At 39.4% G+C, this 25,808-nt stretch overlaps 1 protein-coding gene across 1 annotated transcript in view; it reads right to left on the reverse strand.

The window, feature by feature from the left end:
• Positions 1-23,401: 23,401 nt before the first annotated feature.
• Vta1 (vesicle trafficking 1) overlaps positions 23,402-25,808 on the reverse strand; it is a 28,271-nt gene continuing 25,864 nt past the window's right edge. The window contains exon 5 of the mRNA XM_083137425.1: positions 23,402-24,033. Within this exon, the coding sequence (XP_082993551.1) occupies positions 23,882-24,033 (152 nt within the window). The 3' untranslated portion in view covers positions 23,402-23,881. The remainder of the gene's footprint in view (positions 24,034-25,808) is intronic.

Genomic DNA, 25,808 nt, shown 5'->3' on the forward strand with positions numbered 1-25,808 from the left:
CTAAGATAATGTGACTAAAGATTACTAATGTGCACCTGAGACGTGATTCACAAGATTTTGAACAAACCCTTTCGGCAACAAAAAAATAAATTAATACTGTATTGACCTGAAAATAAGTTGCACTTTTTATCCAAATATCAACTGTGAAAAGTTAAGTGTGGTTTATATTTGTGACTTTGGCGGTACCCTTGACCCTCATACCCCCTTAAGAAAGTGAAAGATTTGCATGGTTTATGGAGATTTTGTTGTTTATGAACATTTTCAGTTGATTTTAGCTCTTGGAAATGTGTTATTGTGAAGTAAAGTAAGTGTGTTACGTTAGCGTGTTACGAGGTTTAATAAAACAAAAACATGCAAAGGAAGAAATTTAATTACCTCTGTGGCTGTTCATATGTACATTCAGCTACTTCTCAACATAGTTCCCATAGTTGTCTAGACACTTGTCATAGCGGTAGATGAGCTTTCGTAGACCCTCATCAAAGAAATCTGCCGCCAGGTCAGACAGCCAATCCGCCACGGTCTGTTTGGCTTCATCGGCGCTGTTGAATCGCTTCCCAGCAAGGAAAGTGTTCAAGTGGAGGAATAGGTGATAATCGCTAGTTCCTTGAGAGAGTTGCAATACACGGCTGCATTAACTGTTTGTCCATTCGGCAGAAACACTGTCAAATGGCGGTTGACTCGTATCGTGCACCAATAAGTCCGTTATGATTGAGGGGCGTCCTTATCGTGGTTGTCATGAACATTCGTGTGAATGGCCTTAAACAGACGTATCCACTTACGCACCTTGCCTTCAATAATGAAATTCTCACCATACACCTCACTTAACTGGCGATAAATGTCTGCCGCTTTCACATTTTTCGCAGTCAATAACCTGATCACTGATCGTATCTCACACTCGGTGGGATTTTCAATCACCTGCACCACTTCCATTGTACACCACAACAACGCCAAGCGTTTCACAATGTGCAAATGGCATCTGTTTACATGCAAGGCATGTTGGTAACTAATGCACATGCGCCAAATGGCCCCTAATTAAAAAATAAACCTCGTACTTTACTGTGTAGCAGAACAGCCCAAAGGCTTCCTGCAACTGAATATAGCACCCAAAACGACTTCCTACAACAGCAGCTATAATTTTACGTAGTTAGGTTAGGATTGGTACTGATAGTTATTTTCTACTTGTTCTTTCGCTATTTTAGTGTGCATACAAACAGTTTTTACTAACAAAAAACTGCAATAATGCTCCGAAATTGCAGGTTTTTACTTATGTGGGCCATTCTTTGGGATCAAATATCTCCGTTATTTGTGCTTTCCTAACACTGGAACCACTTTTACATTACGTAAAACATTGAAGTCTGTCGATTAAAAAAAATCAACTTAATTCTCGAGGGGTACAGTAGGTCAACGGCCCCACTTCGGCTTTTATAACATTTCACCATATCGTATGGTGTTTAAAAATGGTGCTTATTTCTAATTTTAAAATGTTTAAATAGTAGGGCACTGAAAATGTTGCTCACTTTGAAAAGTCCAAAATGCAAGCTTGAAGTATGGTCTTGTTGAAAGTGACGCCACCTAGTGCAGTTCGAAAACAACAATTAAACAAACAATCTAGCTCATAGCTTGCAGCATGCGTGATTGCAGTCTTCGTTACTAGATTTGTGCACTTGTTTGATATGAAAAAAACTGGAAAGTCAGCCAGATGTTGGTTGTAGTTCTTCTAATCTGTGTAAGAAATTTCTAAAATGCTATGATTTCTATAGTGAAAAACAGTGTGTTTAAAATGCAGGAAAATCATTTTTTTTTAGTTTTATCTACCGATCGTATTTTCCGCTGCAGTCAAAGTGCAATTAGAAAGATTTCCACTTCCAGTCCAAGACTGAACTGCGAAACTATTTTTGAAAGATGTTTGCTTCAAGTATGTTCTTACATATTTCGGACACAGCTGTGTTTGTATACTGTATGTTAACAAAATGTTGGTTTATTTGTTACTACTGAAGTTAATAATGATTGATACTGTGCCTAACAAGAAATGTGTTGAAGGACAATTCTATAGGTACACATTGTTTTCCAAACAATAGATACATACAAGATGATTCAAAAGTCACCATACATAGCATATATAACAAACAAAGCAGTTTTGTGGTTACAGAATATATTCAATATGACCCCCCCTTTGTACAGTCACGGACAGTTCTGGGTTGTAATGAATGCATTGACTTTGAATGGAATCATTACAACCTAGCAGCGTCCGTGACTGTACATGTCAATGCGTTTCACCCACTTAGCTTACGTAGGAACACAAATTCGTGTATCCAATCATACATCCTCCTGAAAGAAACAACAGTAAGTGTACTATCTAGGGTGACTTTTGAAACACCCTGTAGAATAAAATTGCTACTGGTAAATTTTCTTCTCAATCTGTCTATTGTCTTTTTCTTGTCCCCCTTGAAACTTTTAAGTGTGCAGCTTATTTTTTGGGCCAATACGATATATTTTTAAAAATGTTTAAAATTAACTGTTCAAGTAAGGTAAAAAGTTTATTTGAAAAAAAATTCTATGAAGTGAAGCTTTCATGTGTAAACTTAGTCACACTATCTTGGAACTTTCTAAAGGTTAGTGTACGAGAGCACAGAAGTTGCCTAATATAGTTTTATAATGACTTGAGGTAAGTACTGCTTCCATTACTTAATACCAGATATAAGGTATAAGAAGGAGCAAAATAAACATTTTCTTGAAACGTCAGTTTAATTTTCCTCGTACAGAATCATTGCAAAATTTCAACCTACCCAAGTGAAGACTTCTACAGTGAGCACAGGACTGTCCCAAGAATAGTTTTTGCAAAATAACATGTTAAAAAAAAGGCACCAATTATGAACATAAAAAAAATGTAAATTCATATAATTTCCTGAAATTTTTCTCATGTCGGAGAAATTTACCTTTGCTGGAGTAACTGGGAAATTACTGTAGGGCCTGACCTTGGGCCATGCCAATGGGTGATGACCTTTTGGAATTTTGGTGTGTGTGTGTGTAATTTTTCTTTTATGGAACTGCTTACAAGGGTTATGGGATAAGAATCACATCACATTTGTACAAGTTATACCAAAATTAGGAAGAAAAGTTATGAATTTTTTTTGTTGCCCTTGTAAGCATAAATTTGACATTTTTATAAAGTTGGAAACCCTGCTGAATGAACACACTGTCACCAAGAGCTAAACTTTTACCAAGTTGCTTCATGTCCTCTACGATCCTATCAAATTTCATGAAAATCTGAAATTGGTTGGGAGCTGTGATGATTTGGCATGGAAAACCCTCTTGTGAAATTTAGATGGTGGTGTATGACAAGATGCTTTATAAATTTACATACACACACATATTAGGAGTGGACTGATATGAAATATAGAATTGCACATGTCCCTTGAAGAATGTGAATCGTTCAGTCATCTCCTAAATTAATACATGACTGCAAGAGGTTTTTACATTGTATTACATAATTATTTTACCATACCGAGGTTACAGCACCTTGAATAGGTACTGTGGAAAATGGGACTGTCTACATTCCCTGACGGTTTCTCTGAATTATGATCCACCAGAGGTGCTGGTGTTGGCACCGCTACGTGGTATTAGTCTGCTTATAATGGCAGTAAATAGGGTTTTCGCTGCAACGTCAGATTCTTTTACATGAAGCATTTCTATGAATGTGATAATTGCTATATTTGGTACAGTGGTCGTGAATATATTAACGAACATTACGCACAGTCGACCACGTCCTGTTATCGTGACTTTAATAATACGGGAGAAATTATATGTGTGGAATGCTCTTGGTAACTAAATTTTTGTATATGAATTAGATTCATCATCATCATTTCCTTTAAAGAAATACACACTGAAGCATTTGTATTTCTTATATTTACTGTCACTTTTCTTCCACTTGAAACTAATCGTGCCGATGATGATAATTGATGATTGCATGAGACAAAAGAAAACCTACAAAAAACTTTTAGTGCCATCGACATGAGTGTAAGAAAACTTTCAGACCAATGGGACAAGCGACACAGGATGTTCACACTGCTGTGACTAGTGACACACACACACTTCCAGATTGTAAAATAGCATTCATTGCTTGTGAGGGTCCAGCTAACAGCAAACCGTTCAGCACATGTTCACATGTCATATTCGCAGTTTGTTTCTTTGGTCTGAAAGCTGCCTTCGACCGAAGGGCCCCGTGACACTTCGGTGTGAAATCCCCGTATTGTTTGTCATGTGTCCCTTTGGTCTAAAATTTCCTTGAGGAAACTGTGCAGTCGAAAGGCTGCATTTATTACCGACTGCTCACTTCTAAGCGACACTTGTGGTTTGTCACCTCGATATGAAATATCTCTCAGGATACTATTTATATTCTAATAACATAGAAAAATAAACTCTAGTACACAATCCAACATCTGACGCCCGGATTCACATTGCAATGTTTCTTCTTGTATTACGCATGCTTTTTATTTATTTTACTTTTCTTTCCAAATTAATGCCATTTCGTGACTGCAAATCACCAGTGGCGTAGCGTTATAGTACGCCCGTACGCCCGGCGTTCCCAGATTTAATATTTAAAAAATGCGTAAATGCTGTAAATATAAAGTAAATCTTGACTAATTTCATATATGTCTGACCTTCATGGCATTATAATAGCTATTTCTCGCGATCCGCTTGCAACGCTCCACTAACAACACTCGTTGTAGCATTTTTTTTAAATGCCTTTCCTGGCCGGACGCCGAGCAGGTTCGGCGTACAAGGACCCCTATATTCCTTGCTGCCTTTCTGGAGGGAAAGCTTGGATCTCTAAAGCACGCGCCCAAATGCTCTCTCTTACGCCAGCGTATGAAGCAGAGGGCTACGTGATTGGTTCACGTGACCCTTCCTGCCTTCTGAAGCAGACGACAGCGGTAGAATTTCTACCCGGTTCTTCGCGCTCGTGCCACTCGTGCTATGTGTTGCTACAATATGCAATATTGACTGACATAACTTTACCAAACTGAAATATAGCACTTCTTAATGGCCACTGCATTGTATAATTTATCGCACGAACAGCGATGTGCATTAAAAACTAAAAGATCAACACAGTTTTTGTCAAATAAGTTGCTGAAGTCCTCGTGGTAGAAGTTCAGCCTGTGGCTGCTCTACCACTTAATAATAATAAAAAAATAATAGTTTTGCGGGTTATTATTTTTTAGTTATTATGTAACTGCTTAATATTGTGTCAATGGAAATGTTTAGCATTCATTTGAAAACTCAACATCGAATGGTCTCTGGACAAAATTATTTTAAAATGTTTATCAACATTCTCAAGACGTAATAAAGAGTGGTCTGAATTACTAATCGGCACTGTTATGTTAGTAGAGTGTACGATAGTTGGATCATCCGCCCACCTCCGTGTCAGAGTGTTTTGCACAGCGCGCCAAGATGACAGAGGCCCGTGATTCGAATCCTGGGGTGAGCACGGGTGTTCTTTGTGAGTGTCCCTTCATCAATATCATCATCACTCATATTCATATTCGCGATTAACCAAAAGTGGTAGAAAAGCGAAGTAAAATAAACCAAATCAATCATTAGTTGGATCATTCACAACAATGACGTCTACTGTTGTCCAGAGGCTTGTGATTCAGGTAGGTTTTATAATGATTTGTGTCATGTCGAAAGGTATAAAACACCAGAGTTCAAAACATTTGTTGCATAGTGAGGCATCTAATTTTCTAGCTAAAAACTGCATGGATGATGATGCTTTATTGCAAACCCAGATGACTTCAGGCAAATAAACAACACCTGTGGCGACTAATTCCATAAGTAAATTATTAACCAAAAAAGGGCCGACCTTTCCTTCGGACTTGGCGTTCCCACCCGAAATGCCCATGCTACGCCACTGCAAATCACTCCACAAATATAACTGTTTCCATCAATTCACTTACTACCTTTCAAGACAAACAAATCTACACAATATATTCCAAAAACTACAGTCACTAAGCTGTATTACTTTCATAAGAAAATTAGTTTCGGTACTAATTGTACTGCCATCTATTTTGTCATCCACCTCTGGAACCAGTTTTTTTGGGTGGTTTTCCACACTACCTATTCAAGGCACTGTACTGAGGTATATGAATCATACCTCTATATTCGTAGATAAAGTGTGTTTCAAAAGTCCTGCAACCCAAACTTTGAAAACTTAGAGTTTGTAAGAGATATTTACACCAGGTTTGCTGCATTATAAAGCCTCATCCATTGAGATATTTTTCAGTGCTTAACATTATAAATTTATCTGATACAGAAAATTAAATAAATTAATAACTGGTGGAAGGCAGCATTAATTTTTTTTACAAAATGCACTTATGAGTGAGAAAACTATGTAAGAAATTATTGGAGAGTTGTAATTAGATGTCTGATGAGTGATGCCATGTCAATCTGTCATTTGCAACCAATAATGATCATGTGCAGCATTTTATGGATTTATGACTGGCGATTTTATGGTTTGAGTGAAAAAGTGCAATTTTGGGACATATCTCCATAGTCACCACACACACGCAACATGTGCCTAAGTATTGGCCATACATTTATATCATAAATCATGATTTTGTACCGAAATTGGACTCATGCTTCGCCACTACAGTGCCCGGTTGATTCAGCATGGTGTATTCATCGGAGCAGTGCATGCACATTGTTCAAGAGTATTTTACTACTCATTCCTACACTCATGTGCAAGAGATTTTCCAAGCAAAATACCCTGCTTCTGCTGTATCTCACAAAGCAACTGTTTTACGACTAGTGTGCTGATTTTGAGAAACCGGAAGTGTATGTGATCAAACAAGAAGTGGTTGCCTATCGGTTTTAACCTCTGCCGCAGAGGGGAATGTGCGTAACACACACACACACACACAAAAGCCTGAGGAAACTTGCATCCCAAGCAGACTTGTCACTTTCCAGTGCTCATAGGGCTGTGAAGAACACTACCCTAAAACCATATTGTGTTTGTGTTGTTCAAGAACTGCGACACCTTAAGGATACATGCAAGTTGTTTCAATATCTCATTGAAGAAAATTACATCAGAATTGTATGAGAATCAGAGGAATGTAACTACAAAAATATGGTTTTCCCATTTTCTTTAACGTAATCTCGTTAGAGAGCTCTAATTACATTCAGATTGACATATCTTCACTTCTAATTCTTAGCAGTAAGATGAACTTACGTATCTCCAATTTACCAATTCTTTTTAAAAGTCTGACTCGTAAGAATATATTATTTCCTCTTTCCTGTAAATTTGATAAATTGGAGTTGCATTCCTCTGGTTCTCAAACAATGAAATGTCCTGTCCCTAATACGAGGGATGTCCAGAAAATATTTCCTGAATTTCATTTGCAATTTTTGCCACTGCAGCAGTATGGTCACAATGGTGTGTTGATTCTCTGGCAAGACACGCATCACATTTGCAGACATCCGAAACAGCATTTATTCATCTTGGTTTAACCGTCTGCACGTGAAATGTGGTCTGTAATCCATTCCTTGAATGTGAGTAACATGAAACTGGCTAAAATATTTATCATCAACTTTTTGTGGTGTATGGAGAACATGCCATGAGTGATTGAATGGTACAGAGATGGGTGCAACTCTCCAACGAAGGATACAGAAATGTGCACAACAATCCACGTAGCAACCAACCGTCTGCAGTCAATGAAGATTTGGTGCATGCAGTTTGAAGAGAAATTAAAGGAAACAAACAATTCATTATTATGTCACTTTCACTGCATTTTCTACAGATTTTTCACTTTTTCACAAAATTATATCTCATAAACTTCGACCTGGTGTCGAATGTATTTGGTCGGTGCATAAGTTCGTAGCATAAGTTCGTAACATACGTTAACAAGAATGCAATAATTAATTAACACAAGTGCACAGGTGGTAAGATGAAACATTATTATTGTAGTCTAAAAATACACAGTCACAACATTCACCTTCAGTAATGTAGTCGCCTCCATTGTCAATGACCATCTGCCAATGTTTGGGAGGAGTTTGATGCCTCTCCTATAGAACTGCTGTATTTTCAGTATATGGCATTAGCCCCATTTACAGGACAAACTATTTTTGAGTTAAAAAAATCAGTTAACCAAGTTTCAAGAGCAGCTTCATTAGGAAATATTATACTTCCTACTCCTGCACTTGATCCTCGGTTAAACTCTAAGAGCAGAATGTGCCGGAAATGTTCAACTTTGTCCACTTGAAACTCCATATTTTTTAGTGTGCAAAATAGACAAAATGTGCTCAGAATTAGAATACACTGTGTTTTCACGAACACAAAACTACAAACTAAGCAATAACAATGGAATAACAGACAAGGAACTTTTGGTAATGCAGTGTTGCTAACCCATAACAAAATGATACGAACTTATGCACACACCCAATACTTTCAGAACACAAAAGTGAAACGGCAGGACAATGTATTGGCCTTTCTAACAATAAAGTGAACAAGCTGATGACTTCTTGAAACATATAGTGACACAGCAGTGGCGGTCCCTCCATGGAACAGAGGGAACAGGCTGTTCCCTTCTACTTATCACCCTTTTTAGCTATTTAAATTATCTATAATTACATAATAAGAACACTTCTTTCTTCCAAAATCAACACGCCGCCGAAGAAGAACTTTCACTGTGACTGGACGTTTGTTTACTTCACCTACCCTCGTTATCCCACCCTCTGCTGTCTGACGCCGAGTATTTCCGACCACGCGCGAAGGTAAACGATCTTCATGGTGCCACGGAAGCTGAACTCTAGCTGTTCCCTACGAGAGACATGATATGTTCTAAGCACAATTATTTAGAACGCGTCGTTTTATTATACTATTAATATTAACTTAATAATACTCAGCGTTGAACGATGAGACTCGGTGAAGTACACAGACTCCTCTCAGGTACAGGGGTAGTGTTAGGCAAAGACAATATTCACAGCACAGAGAAATAAAACCACATTACTGCAGTATGTATAAACTGAAAGGTTTTATTCTTTATTTATTGTAATTATAGTGCAAATATACTTGAGACGAAGACGAGGATTTCGCTTTGTCGATGAATTGACTCAACTAAAACGCATAAACTCAATGCGTGGCTATCGGCAAGCCTATAATCACATAGACCTAGCTTGCGCCCCGAACTACCACACCAAGAGATATGCAATGATAACTGAGCCAATATTTGCTCTTTAGCCTTTTATTTCCAAATTACTCCTTAGGCTAGCTTTATTATTTAACGTAGAATGGTTGCAGTATTGTGCATATCATCAATGCATGGCTATCGGCGTACCTATGTTCACATAGGCCTAGCTTGCGCCCCGAACTACCATACCAGGATGTATGCACAACACCGAGGAGTTCTTTTTAAGTTAAAAAGCTTCGACGATCCGTGGCGAAAGTGTGATGATTCTTAGGCAATATCCTCGCTTTTATACTATTTTTGAGAACACAGATTAAAGTACAGATGAATCACTCACTATCTACAAAAGGATACTACAACAAAACTGACATCTATACATGTTTAGAAATACAAATTTGTATAGTGAACTCTCGCAAACATGAAGATACATTAAATTACCCATAATGTAGCATAAAATACAATAAACATTAAACAAAAGATATAAATTACTAATAAGGTGCAATATTACATAGAATAACAAGGAGGTTACGCTTTCTTTCACAAAATAAATATATTAGTGACACATTTTCTACTGATGACGTCACACAAAAATATGGATCATATCATCTGCCCCTTCCTTTCGAAAACTAAGATTCAGGAAGGAAGTTATCTACCTGGAGGAAACTTAGTTTTAAAGTACAAACTCTTTCTTTTTATCCTCCGAAAAACGCACCAGTTTTAGGTTATCCAAGTTAACCTTATCATATAATTCTTTAGTCCTTGGAATTAGCAATGTCACAACATTATTTTCCACTTTGTCCACTAGATAAGGTCCTATCCACAACATAAATAACTTTTGAATGGTTCTATCTAGTGAGGAGCTTAAGGAATGGTTTTTAACCATCACGAAGTCTCCAACTGTCACTGTCTTGGCGTTTCCCTTCTGTTTTAAATCCATCGACAGCTTCTTCTTCTCCCTGACTTGGGCTAAGAATAATTTGGACTTCCAATCCGGTTGGGCTTCTTCCCGTTCGGGCCAATTGAAATGAGTTAGGATCTCTCTGGGTATAGGATGATTGAAGAATAGTTCAGCAGGTGAATATCCAGTTGTTTCAGAAATAGAATAATTAATTAACCAAACAACTTTTGATATGTATCGCGACCAAGTCTGATGTTCTCGATAACAAAATAAACGAAGTAATCTGACTATCTCTTGATTTGCTCGTTCTACCATGTTCCCCTTTGGATTGTAAGCTGTTGTGCAAACATGATGGATACCACGGCTTTTGGTAAATTCCTTCCACTGCTTCGAGGTAAACTGAGCTCCTCTGTTGCTTAGGGTAAACGTAACGTTTGTATAGTGAGCAAAATATCCTCTCTGAAGCATGTTTATAATTTCTGTGGTGCTGGCAGTCCGTAAAGCATATGCGGAGACAAAACGTGTACCCACATCAATAAGGCTCAAGATGTACTGGTATCCATTAGACCGAGGAAGCTTCCCAATCAAGTCCAGAGAAAGCATCTCATGAGGTTGCTTGGGACTGATATGAAGGGTCTCCTTGAGTATCCCTAATTTGTCTGGTTTACTCTGGGCACAAATTTCACAATCTCGGATGTACTGTATCACGTCATCCTTCATGCCTTTCCAGAAGTATCGTACTGCAAGTCGCTTCAATGTCTTGGATACTCCAAAATGTCCAGCTTCATCATGAATTACTTTCAAGAGAGGTTGCTTCATTACCACCGGAACACACAGTTTCCAAAGGGACTGATTGTCTGATCCTCTCTTAAATAAAATTCCTTCTTGAATGCGATAGGAACGATGCAATCTGAGGTTAGGTTCCTGAGAATTTAGAGATTGGAGTAAATTTTTGCAGAACTCATCTTCAGATTGTGCCTCTCTCCACTTGTCGACGTCATCTATTTCCCCTCTTTCGGCCCACAGGTAGTTTATTCTGAATGTCTGCTGGCTATTTTCAGGATGAATGTGGGGTATATCATTAGCAGGATACCGAGATAAAATATCTGCCAGATCGTTTTGGCGACCAGAGACGTATACTATTTTATACTGGTACTGTTGGAGTTTTAGAGACCAGCGAGTCAAACGACTGTTCCAGTTACGGGCATCTTGTAACCATACCAACCCTTTATGATCACTGTAGATAGTGAAGGGCCTACCTTTCAAATAAGCTGCATACTTCTCAACTCCAAAGATTATGGCCAAACATTCTAACTCATGGATGGAGTAATGGCGTTCGTTCTCCTTCAGTTTTCGGCTTGCATACTGAATGACCTTCCTCTCTTCACCATCCATTTGGAAAAAAATACTACTCAATCCTTTCCCAGAAGCATCGCATTGGATACAGAATTCCTGTTCAAAATCAGGCTGTGCTAATTCAGCATCTCTTACAAGTTCATTCTTCAGTAGCTGGAAACTTTGTTCTTCCTCGTCTCGCCAAATCCAACGTTGATTTTTACCTAACAGCTTGGTGAGCGGTTCAGATTTAGCTGCAAAATTTTCAATGAACTTCCGCCTCCAGTTGGCGAGGCCAAGAAATTTCCGAACATCCTTTCTAGTTTTAGGTTTAGGAAATAACTTAATGGCGGAATTTTTGTCTGGGTGGATTTTGATAGCATCTCCAGAAACAATGTGACCCAAGTAGGTAATTTCCTTTTTGACAAATTCACATTTTCGCAGCTTTACAGTCATCCCCACTTCTTGGAGTCACTGCAACACTTCGTCTAGATGTTCGAGATGCTTGGAGAGTTCTTTATCGAAAATCAGCAAGTCATCCATATATTGAGTTAGATACTCTTCGGTTTCAGGACCAAATACAGCATGCATGGCAGCTATGAAAATTGACACAGCACTAGAGATACCAAAAGGCATTCGAGCAAACATCCACTGACGTCCTTTATAGGAGAAGGCAGTACATGGTTGGCAGTCAGTTTTTACAGGGATCTGTAAATATCCAGAAGCCAGATCCAGATTTGTAAAATAACGAGCACCTTTAAATTTTTGTAAGGCATCCGAAATGGGCTCAACTGAATTCCGTGGAACACGTACAATTTTATTCAAATTTCTGAAGTCAATGCATGGGCGTACTGTACCGTCAGGCTTGTCGACTACAATTAAAGGGTTCAAGTAAGGGGAATTACAAGGCATTATAACACCCCATTGTCTCCACTTTTCTAATTCTTCCTCCAGGAGTTTCCTTTTTGCTATAGGTATGGGATATGGAGATCGATACACAGGTTCTGTGGTGGTGAGTTCAATCTCACACTGGAAGTTTTTAATAGTACCTGGTCTCTCGGAAAATTCATCTCTATGCTTCAGTAAGACTTCCTTCAATTGGCATCTACCCCATTCGCATAAAATCTCATTCGCATTGACCTTCTGAAGAATGTCGTCAGGACTAGCCGTCCACTGATCGACATGGGAATCTTCACGGACTTTTCTTACATACGTCCCTGTCGAAGATCCATTATTCACGAGGTCCTGCTCTACCGGAACTCCGTCTACGGTGAGGGATAACTTCTCGCGCTGTAGGTCAATTCCTGCTTCATATTTCCTGAGGAATGGGTAGCCCAAAATAAAGTCAGCTTCGAGACCTCTCAAGACAAACATGTCCTCCAATAAATTTCTTCCAGCAATCTCCAGATATACTTGTCTACATCCCACAACTCTAGTTTTGTTTCTCCCAGTGAAATCAGTCAGCCTAACATCTGGACATGTTTGTAACTGCAATGACGGCAGCTTCTCTTTAATCTTCTTCCAAATGGCGTAGCTCATGAGATTACATTCGCTGCCAGTGTCCAGAACACAAATAAACTCGACGCCTGTTACAGTTGCCTTAATTAATGGAGCCCTGGGTAAATTTTCCTTTCTAACTGCCTGTTGTAGTGCTCTATCAAAACTTTGTTCTCCTTCATTGAGAGTCAGCACAACAAAAAGATGATTGTCTTCACTATTTATAACGCTGTCATCTGTTCCCAGAGAAGTCCAAGATTTTAGCCCAACCGTGATCGGGAACGAAGAATTCACGTTGGGCGACTGGCTAAATCCGACTGCATACCACTCGGATTAGCACTAGTCGATGGTGCCCAACAAAAGTCTCTTGTCATGTCGACGCTTTGACGTTGCTCGTTCGTCAAACGTGAAGCAGAAGGTTCAAACGGAGGTGCAGTCGCTCTGAAGTTACTGGGTTCAGAGGCGTTACGTGAAGAGTCACGGGAATGTTCTTCTGGAACGATGCGGCCCACGTGCGTAGTCGTTCCTGCCATCCCTTCTCGGAGGATTACGCCACCTGTTGTATTTGGAATATCCATTCCTCTGGTTCTGCATAACTTGTCTGACTCTGGGTTGTTGGTTTCCAATTCTATTTTGTCTGGGAGCATTTCCCTGGCCTGCACCTTCCCTATTCCACACAGGCTTCCAACTGTCCTGTTCCTCAAGCACCTCGAACCTTTTCAGAAAGTCGGCTAGCTGCCGTACAGTTTGAGGAGAATTAGCTAGACTCAGACTGCGAGCTCTATATGGAAGCTGGGAGATGATTAAATTCACAATCTCAGGTTCTATGTAACGGGCAGACAGATTGCGGTAGGCTGAGTAAATAGACCAGGCATATTCCTCCATGCTCATACCGGACTGCTTTAAGTATCGGCGAGATCTCACTGCTGTCAGCTGCCTCTCTTTGGCTTCTTCTGAAGCATATTGTTTGCGAAAACGACGGCAGAAATCAGAATAGGACTTGAACTCTAACTGGTTTGCTCGAAACCAATGCTCAGCCTGGCCCTTGAAAAGCCGAGGAATAATTTCCAATCGGTATTCGTATGGAATCTGCATTAAATCAAAATTGATATTAAGTTCTTTTAAGTATTGCTCAGCATTCTGGGCTTCCAGGTCTCCCTTGAACTTCGACAAGGAATTAAGGTCTGCCATCCTTGGAGTTCCAGTCATTGCTGATCGCTGAGTTCTTGGCGGCGACTCATCTGGCCCGCTCCTTGAATTTCCATGCCTTCGTGTTCGCTTCCTGATTTTTGCTTGATACTGAGAGTCAGAGGTGGTGCTGGAAGAGGAGGAACTGCGATCTTTCTTCCTTTCTAGACGTTTCCTCTTTGTCCTTTCTTCATAAAGACTGTGCCGGGCCCTGCGAGATTCATGCTCTCTGTAACCTCTGTCATCGCCCGAAAGACTAAAGGTAGGTGGAACAGCACATGCCACTTCATTAGCTCTTGAATCAGCAGTAACTCGTGGGCGACAGACTTGTTTGTCTTCTCTAGTTCTCTCTCCACCGGCTCTGTCCATCGCTTCATTTAGTTCAATGTTCATGGTTGGCAACGCTGCACTCTCAGCAACTGCAGACGGATGACCAGCTGTTCGAGATCCAGTTTCTGTTTCCGTTTGGCGGGTAACGTGCATGTTCTCTAACTGATTCGTAAGTTGTTCTACTTGAGTTTTTATTTCCTCAACGTCCTTGCTTCTTTGAGACACAACTACTGAAATCTGACTAATATTTTCTTGGACCTCAGCCCGGAACTGTATTTTGTCAGTCTCGGCCTCGGCCAACATCTGTTCTATTGTCAGCTGTTTTTCGATAATCCTATTGCACTATCCAGTGAATCTCGAGTTAATATCCTCCACATCTGTGCGAACATTTTCCGTGGCTTTATTTACATCGGCTGCCAAGCTGCGCCGGAAGTCATCAAAGTCTATCTCTCTCGCCTGCCGGATTTCTTCAGAGAATCGAGCCCTAGTTTCCTCGTTCTCAGACTTCAGTTGTTGAATCTCACAGGCCATCTCGCCTATTTCAGCTCTTAATACTTTTATAGATTCATCGTGCTGCTTACCGATATCATCCTTTAGCAACGCACATTGTCTGAGGATATCTTCCTTTAATATGTCAGATTGTCTACAGATATCAGCCTTCAGTGCTTCAGACTGTTTACACATATCAGCCTGCAATGTTTCAGACTGTTTGCAGATATCAGCTTTCAAGCTGGTAATGGAATCAGCTTGCTGTTTAATATCAGCTTTCAGTGCTTCAGACTGTTTACACATATCAGCCTGCAATGTTTCAGACTGTTTGCAGATATCGGCTTTCAAGCTGGTAATGGAATCAGCTTGCTGTTTAATATCAGCTTTCAGTGCTTCAGACTGTTTACACATATCAGCCTGCAATGTTTCAGACTGTTTGCAGATATCGGCTTTCAAGCTGGTAATGGAATCAGCTTGCTGTTTAATATCAGCTTTCAGTGCTTCAGACTGTTTACTAATATCATTGCTAATTCCTTCAATCATTGCTTTTAATGCTTTGAACATATTTAATGGATCAGATGAACTATCCGTAGACAATAATTCACAATCTTTACAAACCAAATCGGTAGACTCGTGGCTTTCAGTTCGAATATCTAGGCCACAACATTCAAAATGTAGAAGCTTTGTACATTTCTTGCACACAAATGTGGTTTTATCTTTATCAATGTCCCGACAACAATCGGGAACATTAAGTCCTGAACTCGAAGTGAGATTTTTATTTGCGCTACGCAAATGCTTCTTGTCCATATCGAAACAAAATAACTCTGTGCTTTTCAATAAATATGAAAGTTCAGTGCTCTTGCACAATTAATCTCAACTTTAAACAATTGACTTGCCCTTGTACACTACAAAATCGAGCCAACACGTTGAGCTGCCACTTGATACGTTCTAAGCACAATTATTTAGAACGCGTCGTTTTATTATACTATTAATATTAACTTAATAATACTCAGCGTTGAACGATGAGACTCGGTGAAGTACACAGACTCCTCTCAGGTACAGGGGTAGTGTTAGGCAAAGACAATATTCACAGCACAGAGAAATAAAACCACATTACTGCAGTATGTATAAACTGAAAGGTTTCATTCTTTATTTATTGTAATTATAGTGCAAATATACTTGAGACGAAGACGAGGATTTTGCTTTGTCGATGAATTGACTCAACTAAAACGCATAAACTCAATGCGTGGCTATCGGCAAGCCTATGATCACATAGACCTAGCTTGCGCCCCGAACTACCACACCAAGAGATATGCAATGATAACTGAGCCAATATTTGCTCTTTAGCCTTTTATTTCCAAATTACTCCTTAGGCTAGCTTTATTATTTAACGTAGAATGGTTGCAGTATTGTGCATATCATCAATGCATGGCTATCGGCGTACCTATGTTCACATAGGCCTAGCTTGCACCCCGAACTACCATACCAGGATGTATGCACAACACCGAGGAGTTCTTTTTAAGTTAAAAAGCTTCGACGATCCGTGGCGAAAGTGTGATGATTCTTACGCGATATCCTCGCTTTTATACTATTTTTGAGAACACAGATTAAAGTACAGATGAATCACTCACTATGTACAAAAGGATACTACAACAAAACTGACATCTATACATGTTTAGAAATACAAATTCGTATAGTGAACTTTCGCAAACATGAAGATACATTAAATTACCCATAATGTAGCATAAAATACAATAAACATTAAACAAAAGATATAAATTACTAATAAGGCGCAATATTACATAGAATAACAAGGAGGTTACGCTTTCTTTCACAAAATAAATATATTAGTGACACATTTTCTACTGATGACGTCACACAAAAATATGGATCATATCAGACATACTGAATTCGTTTTCCATCCAGTTTTTGCTATGTACTCAAGTTTAGTTGTGTCGTAGTGATGGTTTTGAGTGTAGTAAGTTTCCTTATCTCATTGCAAAATTTCATCTGCCAGTCATAACGAACTGGAAAAATCTTCTACAGTCTAAGCGTCTGCTAAATGCCTTGGCTAAACACTGTGAAATAGCTTTCGAGGGAACAGCTCGCATCCACCTGTTCCACCAGCCCCAAGATGCACGCAGCGGCAGGACAAGAAAGCGAATGTTGCGAGCGTAGGGTTGCGAATGTTGTATGATGGACCAGCTGAAGACGAAAGTTTTTAGTTCATTGAACTTTACAGAAAAGACAGCAAACCAACACCTATCCTAACTAAATTAAAAACTAAAACTAAATTGTACACAAGGCATTTTCAAACAAGTTACTACAACTGTAAAATGATTAACAGGATACTCTTCCAGTGGCAAATTATTGTTGTCCTTGTTTGTTCCCGAGAAGGGAGTTTGGAACAGTTTGGGTTTTGTCACAATTTCTACAAATCTAGCGGACGTCATGAAAAAACTCGGCCATCTGATTGCCATTATTATTGCATTGAGGACGTTTGATTACACAGAATGCTCAACTCTACAAAAAGGAAAGAAAAAAAATGTCAACTTAATCTACAAATAGAGAGATGAAACAGGTTTCGAGAAAACATTTTTTTTCTCTGATCACTCATAAATTGCTTTTATTAATTTTTTCTTTGTTGCGCATCTACAATTTTGTTTTTAATGTTTTCTTTACATTATATCATATTTGCTTTAACATTGGTATTGTTATAATTTTAACGTGCTTTATGTATGTCACTTCTAACAATTTGTAACATATGTATCCTATGTTCATTTGGTTCATTTCAACAAGGGTGAATTTTACTTGGTCTACTGTATTATACGAGGCACATCCAGAAAGTAAGTTTCCCTATTTTTTCCCCGTGAAAGTAAACATAATGAGCCGTGTAAATTGCGCATGCGCAGCAGAGCTAAGACGTATCAATCATATGCCAGGCGCCAGTAGCGAGGCAGCAGTGGTCCGAAGTGGAAGCTCGTATTCCTTCTCCCGCCGCATGCCAGTAGCGAGGCAGCAGTGGTCCGAAATGGAAGCTCGTATTCCTTCTCCCGCCGCATGCGAGGTTCGGTCAGTGATAAAGTTCCTGAATGCACAAAGCATTGCGCCAATTGACATTCATCGTCAGCTCTGTGGGGTCTATGGGCCGAACATTATGAGTAAGCAGATGGTGCGTCGCTGGTGTCGGCAGTTTTCGGAAGGTCGTCAAAGTGTCCATGATGAAGAGTGCAGTGGGCGTCCGTCCCTCATCACTGATGATCTGGTTGAGCTGGTGCGGCAGCGCATCGTAGAGAACCGTCGCTTCACGATTACGGAGTTGAGTAGCCTTTTTCCGCAGATATAGCGATCCATGTTGCATGAGATTGTCACGCAGTGCCTGCTGTTCAAAAAATTGTGTGCCAGGTGGGTGCCGAAAAACCTGACACCCGAACACAAAATGAAACGTTCAGGAGCAGCACTGACATTCCTGCAACGGTACCATGATGACGGCAATGATTTCCTCGACAGGATCGTCACGGGCGATGAGACGTGGATTTCGCACTTCACCCCGGAAACCAAGCAGCAGTCAATGCATTGGCGGCATAGTGGATCTCCAGTCAAGAAAAAATTCAAACGGATGCTGTCGGTACAGAAAGTGATGTGCACTGTGTTTTGGGACAGGAAGGGCATTTTGCTCATTGACTTCCTCCCCAGATGTGAAACGGTGAACGCTGACCATTACTGTGAAACACTAAGGAAATTACAACATGCCATTCAAAACAAAGAGGCGTGGCATGCTTAGTGCAGGTGTTGTGCTCCTCCATGTCCATAACAATGCTCGTCCACATACGGCTCGGCGCACAGCAGCTGTTTTGACGGAATTTGGCTGGGAGTTGTTTGATCATCCACCTTACAGTCCTGATCTGGCTCCCAGCGATTTTCACGTTTTCTTGCACCTCAAGAAATTCCTGTCCTCCGGTGAGCGTTTTGGCAACGACGAAGAGCTGAAGACGTCTGTCACACGCTGGTTCCATTCACAGGCGGCAGAGTTCTACGACAGTGGGATCCAAAAGTTGATACTACGATACAACAAGTGTCTCAATTCTGGTGGTTGCTATGTTGAAAAATAGCTAAACCTTTGCTGTACCTGTTGCTAATAAATGGTTTCCTGAAACTGTGTTGTTTTTTTTAAAAAAAAAGTAGGGAAACTTACTTTCTGCATGCGCCTCGTATTACGACAGGTATGGGAGAAGAGGGGGCAAGTGCAGGCAGTAGCGTACGCAGGATTTTATCAAGGGGGTTATTTCTAAAACTTTCTCCAAATTCACACTGCCATTGTTTTATTATATTTTAATTAAATAATAATACTCATATTTAATTAATAATACTTATAATTAATTAATTAGCTGAATTACTACTAATACCACTACTACTATTAAGTAGTAGAGATCTACATAAATATAGTATTTATGAAAGCAATAGAAGAAAATTGCTTTCTAATCATTCTATTTTTATCAAATTTTTTTTTTCTTTGTTACGAAATAATTGTCTGGTCAACAAGGTGACAAGGTGAGACATTTTAAGTGAAGAAAATCCATAAAAAAAAAAAAAATTAAAATAAATTGAAATAATCAAAGTATAGGAACTCATCCAAAGAGCTGCGGTGGTCTGGTCGGTAGAGCATCTGACAACCACATGGGAGATTCGGGTTCGATTTCCGGAATTGGTTGGAATTTTTCCGGCTTCTTCCCTGCACAAATGTCCCACATAATTCACATCTGGATTGTCTCACTGTTTTCACCAATATTTTAAAATAGTTTAGCTTATTGTCGTTTGAATAATTGTCTAGTCAACAAGGTGAGACATTCAAACGTGCTGCGGTAAACAATGGGAAACTGGTGACTGTATTCTTGTCCGCCTAGCCTTTGTCTATACATTAGCCTCTTACAACGAACCAAGAACTTTCTTTAGTTAATTCACATTACTCACACAAAAAATACATGTTCATTGAACACTCCCGTACATAGAGGGGTGGCTGATGGGGTTCCAGCCCTTACCGAAATTTTGAGAAAATCAATTATCAAATAAAAATCCAATAAGAACTTTAAAAAATCAAAATGCGTAAATGCGGAACTTCTTTTAAAGTGAGTCCCGGTTACCATTTTTGTCTTTGAATACAATTTTAATAGACTCAAAAGCTCCAAAAGTACGAAATATATTATTATGCATCCTGCCCTCCAAAACAAAGCCATGTACTATCCACATTTATTATTCCAGCCCATTCCGAAAAAAAGTCCTGCGTACGCCAGTGTATTGAACATTGTTACACCTGAGGTACAAAGGAACTTTTCTCTCTTTTAAATCATACTTGCCCTCATATTTTATTTTCAAGAATTCGCGTTAATTTTCAAGGCATTCAGATTCACTCTGAAAGATGCGTGTGTTTGGAATGCTGTGCTTTTCTGCAGGCTGCAAGGAAATAATTCAAATTATTATTATTATTAGTAGTAGTAGTAATAGTAATAGTATTGTCCCAGATCTGACTGTGATAAATTGGCCATTTACATTTTATCCACACCATTTTTCATAATATTTCACAAGCTCAAAGGGGGGGGGGGAGGGTTAAACCCCGTAACCCCCCTTGTGTACGCCACCTGTCCTCCCCGCCTAATTTAGCACTGCACGCCACTGTGACACAGTATATGATATAGGTATTGCACACAACTTCTGAATTGAAGCAGCAGTCGAGAGTGGAGTGGACAAAGAAGCCGTTATTACATGGTTTGTATTACAGGTGGCATAATTCTAAGGTGAAGGTATACAAAATGCACCCATTACAACAAGTGGGCACTATTTATGGTGGCAAATAAATAAAAAAGTAGCACGCATCAAATGACAATACAAATTGCTTGTAAATATACATATTCTTATTTCCAAATAGTCCATCAGAACTTACTTTTTTGATACTCCTCGTATACAGGGCTTTCACGGTCCGTGGAGCGGCAGCAGTGAGAGCACGTCTGCCTGCATTTATACCCACAGCTTTACGCTGACCTTGGCATTGTATGCAGTGCTCCAGATAGCTGGAGTCCATGTGTTTATGAAGTGATTGATTGATGATTTAGATTGGTTTGTTTTAGTTTACATATTACTGATGACTTTCTGCAGTCTAATAATGCAATGCTATACACACAATTCAAAACAACGAATTTTTATGCGCAACTCTCATTATGAATTATTGTAGGGAAGTTAGAGGGTGTTTTGCCAGAGAATTCCCAGATGTTTCTGTTTCACACAGAGAAAGTGTTCGAAAACTTGTGAACAAATTTAAAGAAACACGGTCTGATCTTGATAAGTAGCGAAGGGTGAAACGGCATGTGCTTAATGAGGAGAAACTACAAGGGTCGTTCAAGGTTGACCGGGACTTTTATTTCTGCAGAGGAAATAGGTAGCAGAAGAAACACTAAACTATGTCAGTTTTTCAAAGTATTCTCCGTGCACGTCGAGGCACCATTGCCATCGTTCTGGCAGCTCCCGAATTCCTTTGGCGTAGAAAGAACTTGGTTGTTGTCGTAGCCACTGGAGGACATCGCTCCGCAGTGCTTCGTCTGTCGTGAATTTCTTCCCTCCCAGATGGTCTTTAAGGGGTGCAAACAAATGATAATCACTGGGGGCTAAATCCGGACTGTAGGGGGGATGGGACAGAACTTCCCAGCGCATGTCGGCCAGAGTTGTTGTTGTCACATTGGCCGTGTGAGGGCGGGCATTGTCATGGAGAAGAATGACATTTCCAGACAACATCCCAGGTTTTTTCTTGCGAATGGACTTTCGTACAGCACCACTCAACAATGTGGAGTAATACTGGGCATTAATCGTGCTCCCTTTGTCCAGAAAATCCACATGGATAACGCCCTTCATGTCCCAGAAGACACTTGCCATGATCTTTCCAGCGGACGGCTGCATTTTGCTTTTCTTGGGGGGCGGGGAACCTTTATGCCGCCACTCCATGCTGCGTCTTTTGGTCTCTGGGGTTGAATTGTGCAACCATGTTTCATCACACGTGATGATGGATTGCACAATACATCACCTTCTGCTCGAAACCGATTCAGAAGCTGTTCACAGACCGTCCTGCGTGTCCACTTCTGATCGAATGTCACCTTGCACAGATTTTGCGGAAGCGTAAGTGGTCGTGAATGATTGTCTCAACACTCCCGACACTGATATTCACCTCGGCAGCAATATCCCGCACTGTTACTCGCCGGTTCTCAAGAATCATTTGCTCAACACGTGCAATATTCACTGGTGTGACTGCAGTCGGGCGAATGTGTCCATGCGCTTCATTTGTCACCAGCTCCCGTCCTTCGCGAAACTGCTCACACCATTCATACACTCTTGTCCGCGACCTCGTTTGTTCACCATACTGTGCTTGCAATCGTCTGAAAATCTCAACTGGTTTCACTTTCTCCTTCACGAGAAATTTGATTACACACCGCTGCTCCACAGCCACAGACACACTGCTTGCCGCCATGTTCGCTGCAACTGCTGCGCATGCGCGAAATACGTCATGCCGGGCGCTAGTTACTCGTGAAGAAATACATTCCGTCACCCGCACGTTTCATCATGATCCGGCTATTCATCGATTTTTTACGTACGAAAATCCCGGTCAACCTTGAACGACCCTTGTGGAGCAAAATTAGAACATACTTCTCAAAAATCCCTCCGCCGCCTTGCACAAGAAACAGACATTTTTTCCATGGCATGATGAACTAACAAGCTTTTAAACATCAGGAGAGAAATTGAAACCACATCAGAAGAGGAACTGAAACTGTCAATGTAATTCTTTGCCGGCAGACAGGTTCTCACTGCCCCAAATGCTGGACACCGCTCCATGGACGACTTGACCGTGAAAAGCATCAAATATACATATTGTAAATTACATTTATACAGACATAAACATAACACCACCTGCATGTGAGAAACCATCGATAAGAGGAGGCACCAGTACGACTAAATTAAAAGATTTTCAAGATGAATGGTAATTCTAAGGTCCATTACTTGTGATAATGAAGGTGGCGAACTTTCAAAATTAATTGGTTGAAAGAAAATAGGAACAGCATGGAACTTCTTCCATAAGATATCCACACCACATTAACCACCGCCACACCACAAAATAGATTTGTTTCTATTATTTTAACTACGATAAACTTGCTTTTCATTTTTACACGTAAATTTCTTTCGCGATTGATTTCGCCAGCCGTACTGTACATGCCTGACGAAGCCACCAGACGGCTGGCGAAATCGATCGCGAAAGAAATTTACGCGGAAAATTGAAAAGTAAGTTTATCAGAGTTAATTACTTATCTCCGCGTAACCGCCAATCAGATACCTTTAGATACAATGTCTATTATTTTGTTCCACACTCATGTACATGCCTTACTTGCATCTTGTCTCAAACAAAAACGGTGCCTGTTGTAAAATACAGCTGAAAGTTGGTGGAAAAGTAATGAATTACAAATCATTTAAAAATGTCATCACAATTTTATTCAATATCACATTGACTTGCCCATATATAACATTGCACAATTCTGATCATGTACAGAAAAATTACTCAGTCCTTATTTATGATGCATATTAGGCATAGATACAGCTACAGAAACAGACTTTTTACATTTTAATTACAACTATCAAGGCATCAGCAATTGTAACAATATATGCATGTTCTTGAGGTAATCGCTAGTAGCATAAAAAAAGAGAAAAATAGTGTTGTCACACAAAAGCTTCATCTTATCACTTCATCTCAACTGAATAGAAATTGTCTAAAAAACAAATCTGCATTTCTATAATTAGAAAAATAACCAAGAACTATTTACATAAGCCACAATATAAGAATTATATATCACACATGAGAATGAAAAATATGTCAGTTTGAAAATTACTTAGTATTTTAGCCAGTACTTCCCATTTTTTTTTTGCTAAAAATCACTCAACTATCTTCTCCTGTCTGAAGTAATTTGAGAGCTTTCTGAAGGTTGTCAACAGCAGTTGGGATGTCATCGTAATTTAATGCACTTGATGCATATTTGCAGTACTTCTGAGCTTTGGCTATTTTTTCAGCGGGTAAGTTTGCCTGGCCACCTAAAGATAGACACAAAAGAATTATATAATAACTCAATCGTACAGGAAAATGCATATATCGCCTATTGGGAGTGCAAATCTTCCATCTCCAAATTGTAAACAAATGGGGACTTTTCCTGTAGCCTTTTTAGGATGCAACTGTTTTGTCTACGCTACCATCCAATACCCTAGATTCAAACAACCAGGGACATCGTTAGGGGGGGGGGGGGGTTCCTTGAAACCAAAGAGTTGGAACAAATTAATATTATTTATTGTTACACAAAAACATAAATTGCAAACAATTTTCTTTTGCCGAATTCGTTGCACACATTTTTGAATAAAATTTGTTTATGCAATGTCCTCAATGGAAACCAAAACCGTTATTTCATAAAGGGAACAAAATGAATCTGAAACTACCAAATGTTTATAAATGTTCGAAGTTTCCAATTTTTTTACAAAATTTTTCAAACAAAAAATTCTTCTTTTTCAACACGGAATCCAAATATGTAAAACGAATGGGAGTGTTCCATTTGAAATTTCAAATTTAACCCCCCCCCCCTAAGGGGTGGGTGGCGCCGACGAAATTTTTGCGGCATTGACTTACCCCCTCAATAGTATCAAACTTTTATTCTGTGCAATTTTTCAATTGGATGCATTCTGCATGCGATATTCCATACTATCATTATAAATGGACCACCCGGTATATACACACACATACCCACATACATACATAATGTTGGTTGTTGTTAATTTTCTTAATGATTTGATTAAGATTTTTCTGACATTTGGGCCTCCCCAAACCGATCAACCTAGCTACGTCCCTGCAAACAACAATGCTGTTTTGAGGGTGTTTTGGTTTTCTCCAAAATCTGGCAGCTGTGTCGAACTTTAAAGGGCACTTCTGAAAAAGAAACTGATAAATTGGACCTACAATATTTGCATTTTCAGTGGGCGATACATTTATGGTTACATATAAAAAAAAGTGCTAATTCTGAAACCGTGTACAACACAAATTTTCACCTCATTTGTTGTATACGTATATCACATACACAAGTCTAAGTACAACTACCATTAGAAGTGGAACATGACGTGTGTAATAACTCACTAAAAGTTAGTGAAAATTTTAGGTCAGTTCAAATAGTATGCGAGTCATAATTTTCACTAATATCAGTGAAGACGTGACTTTTTCGGTGTGTAGGAAGAAATTATGGTAAACCGAGGAAGGTTTGAAAAATGCGTTCAATTGCATTCACATGTATCGCTTGTACTATCCTTTGCATTTAGAATGTTAGCTGCAGGCCTATGCTCAAGGTAGGGCAAGGGGCCCTTGCTCTTCACTTTGAACTATGAAATATTTAAATGTGAACCTATAAAATCGACGAAAATAACATTAACGATATTCCAGATTTTTCAAGAATTTCGATTTTCTTCTTCCTCCCTGTCGTCGAGTGGATTCACGATAACAAAAAGTGCTGCTAAAACTTTGAAATTATGCTAAATGTTTCTAAATTGTGCTAAGATTTATTATTAATTACTTTTTTTCAGGTAATTGTAATTCTGCATCTACTTTTCTAGATGTTTGAACTTGCGTTACTTATTCTTAACAGTTATGTAATAGTACAAATTTTCCCCCAAAATTGTTTTAAATTGTGCAATAAACCACATGAGTTCAACATAGAACTTAAAAAGGTTTGAGAAAATTGTTTACCTCTAAATTTCCACCGATTTCCTACCACAAAATCTCCTGACGAACTAAATTGGGCAGGATGAAGAAAATATAGAAGATGGATTGTGAC

The sequence above is a fragment of the Lepisma saccharinum genome, chromosome 16 (assembly GCF_977018435.1).
Source record: "Lepisma saccharinum chromosome 16, izLepSacc3.1, whole genome shotgun sequence".
NCBI classification, from domain to species: domain Eukaryota; kingdom Metazoa; phylum Arthropoda; class Insecta; order Zygentoma; family Lepismatidae; genus Lepisma; species Lepisma saccharinum.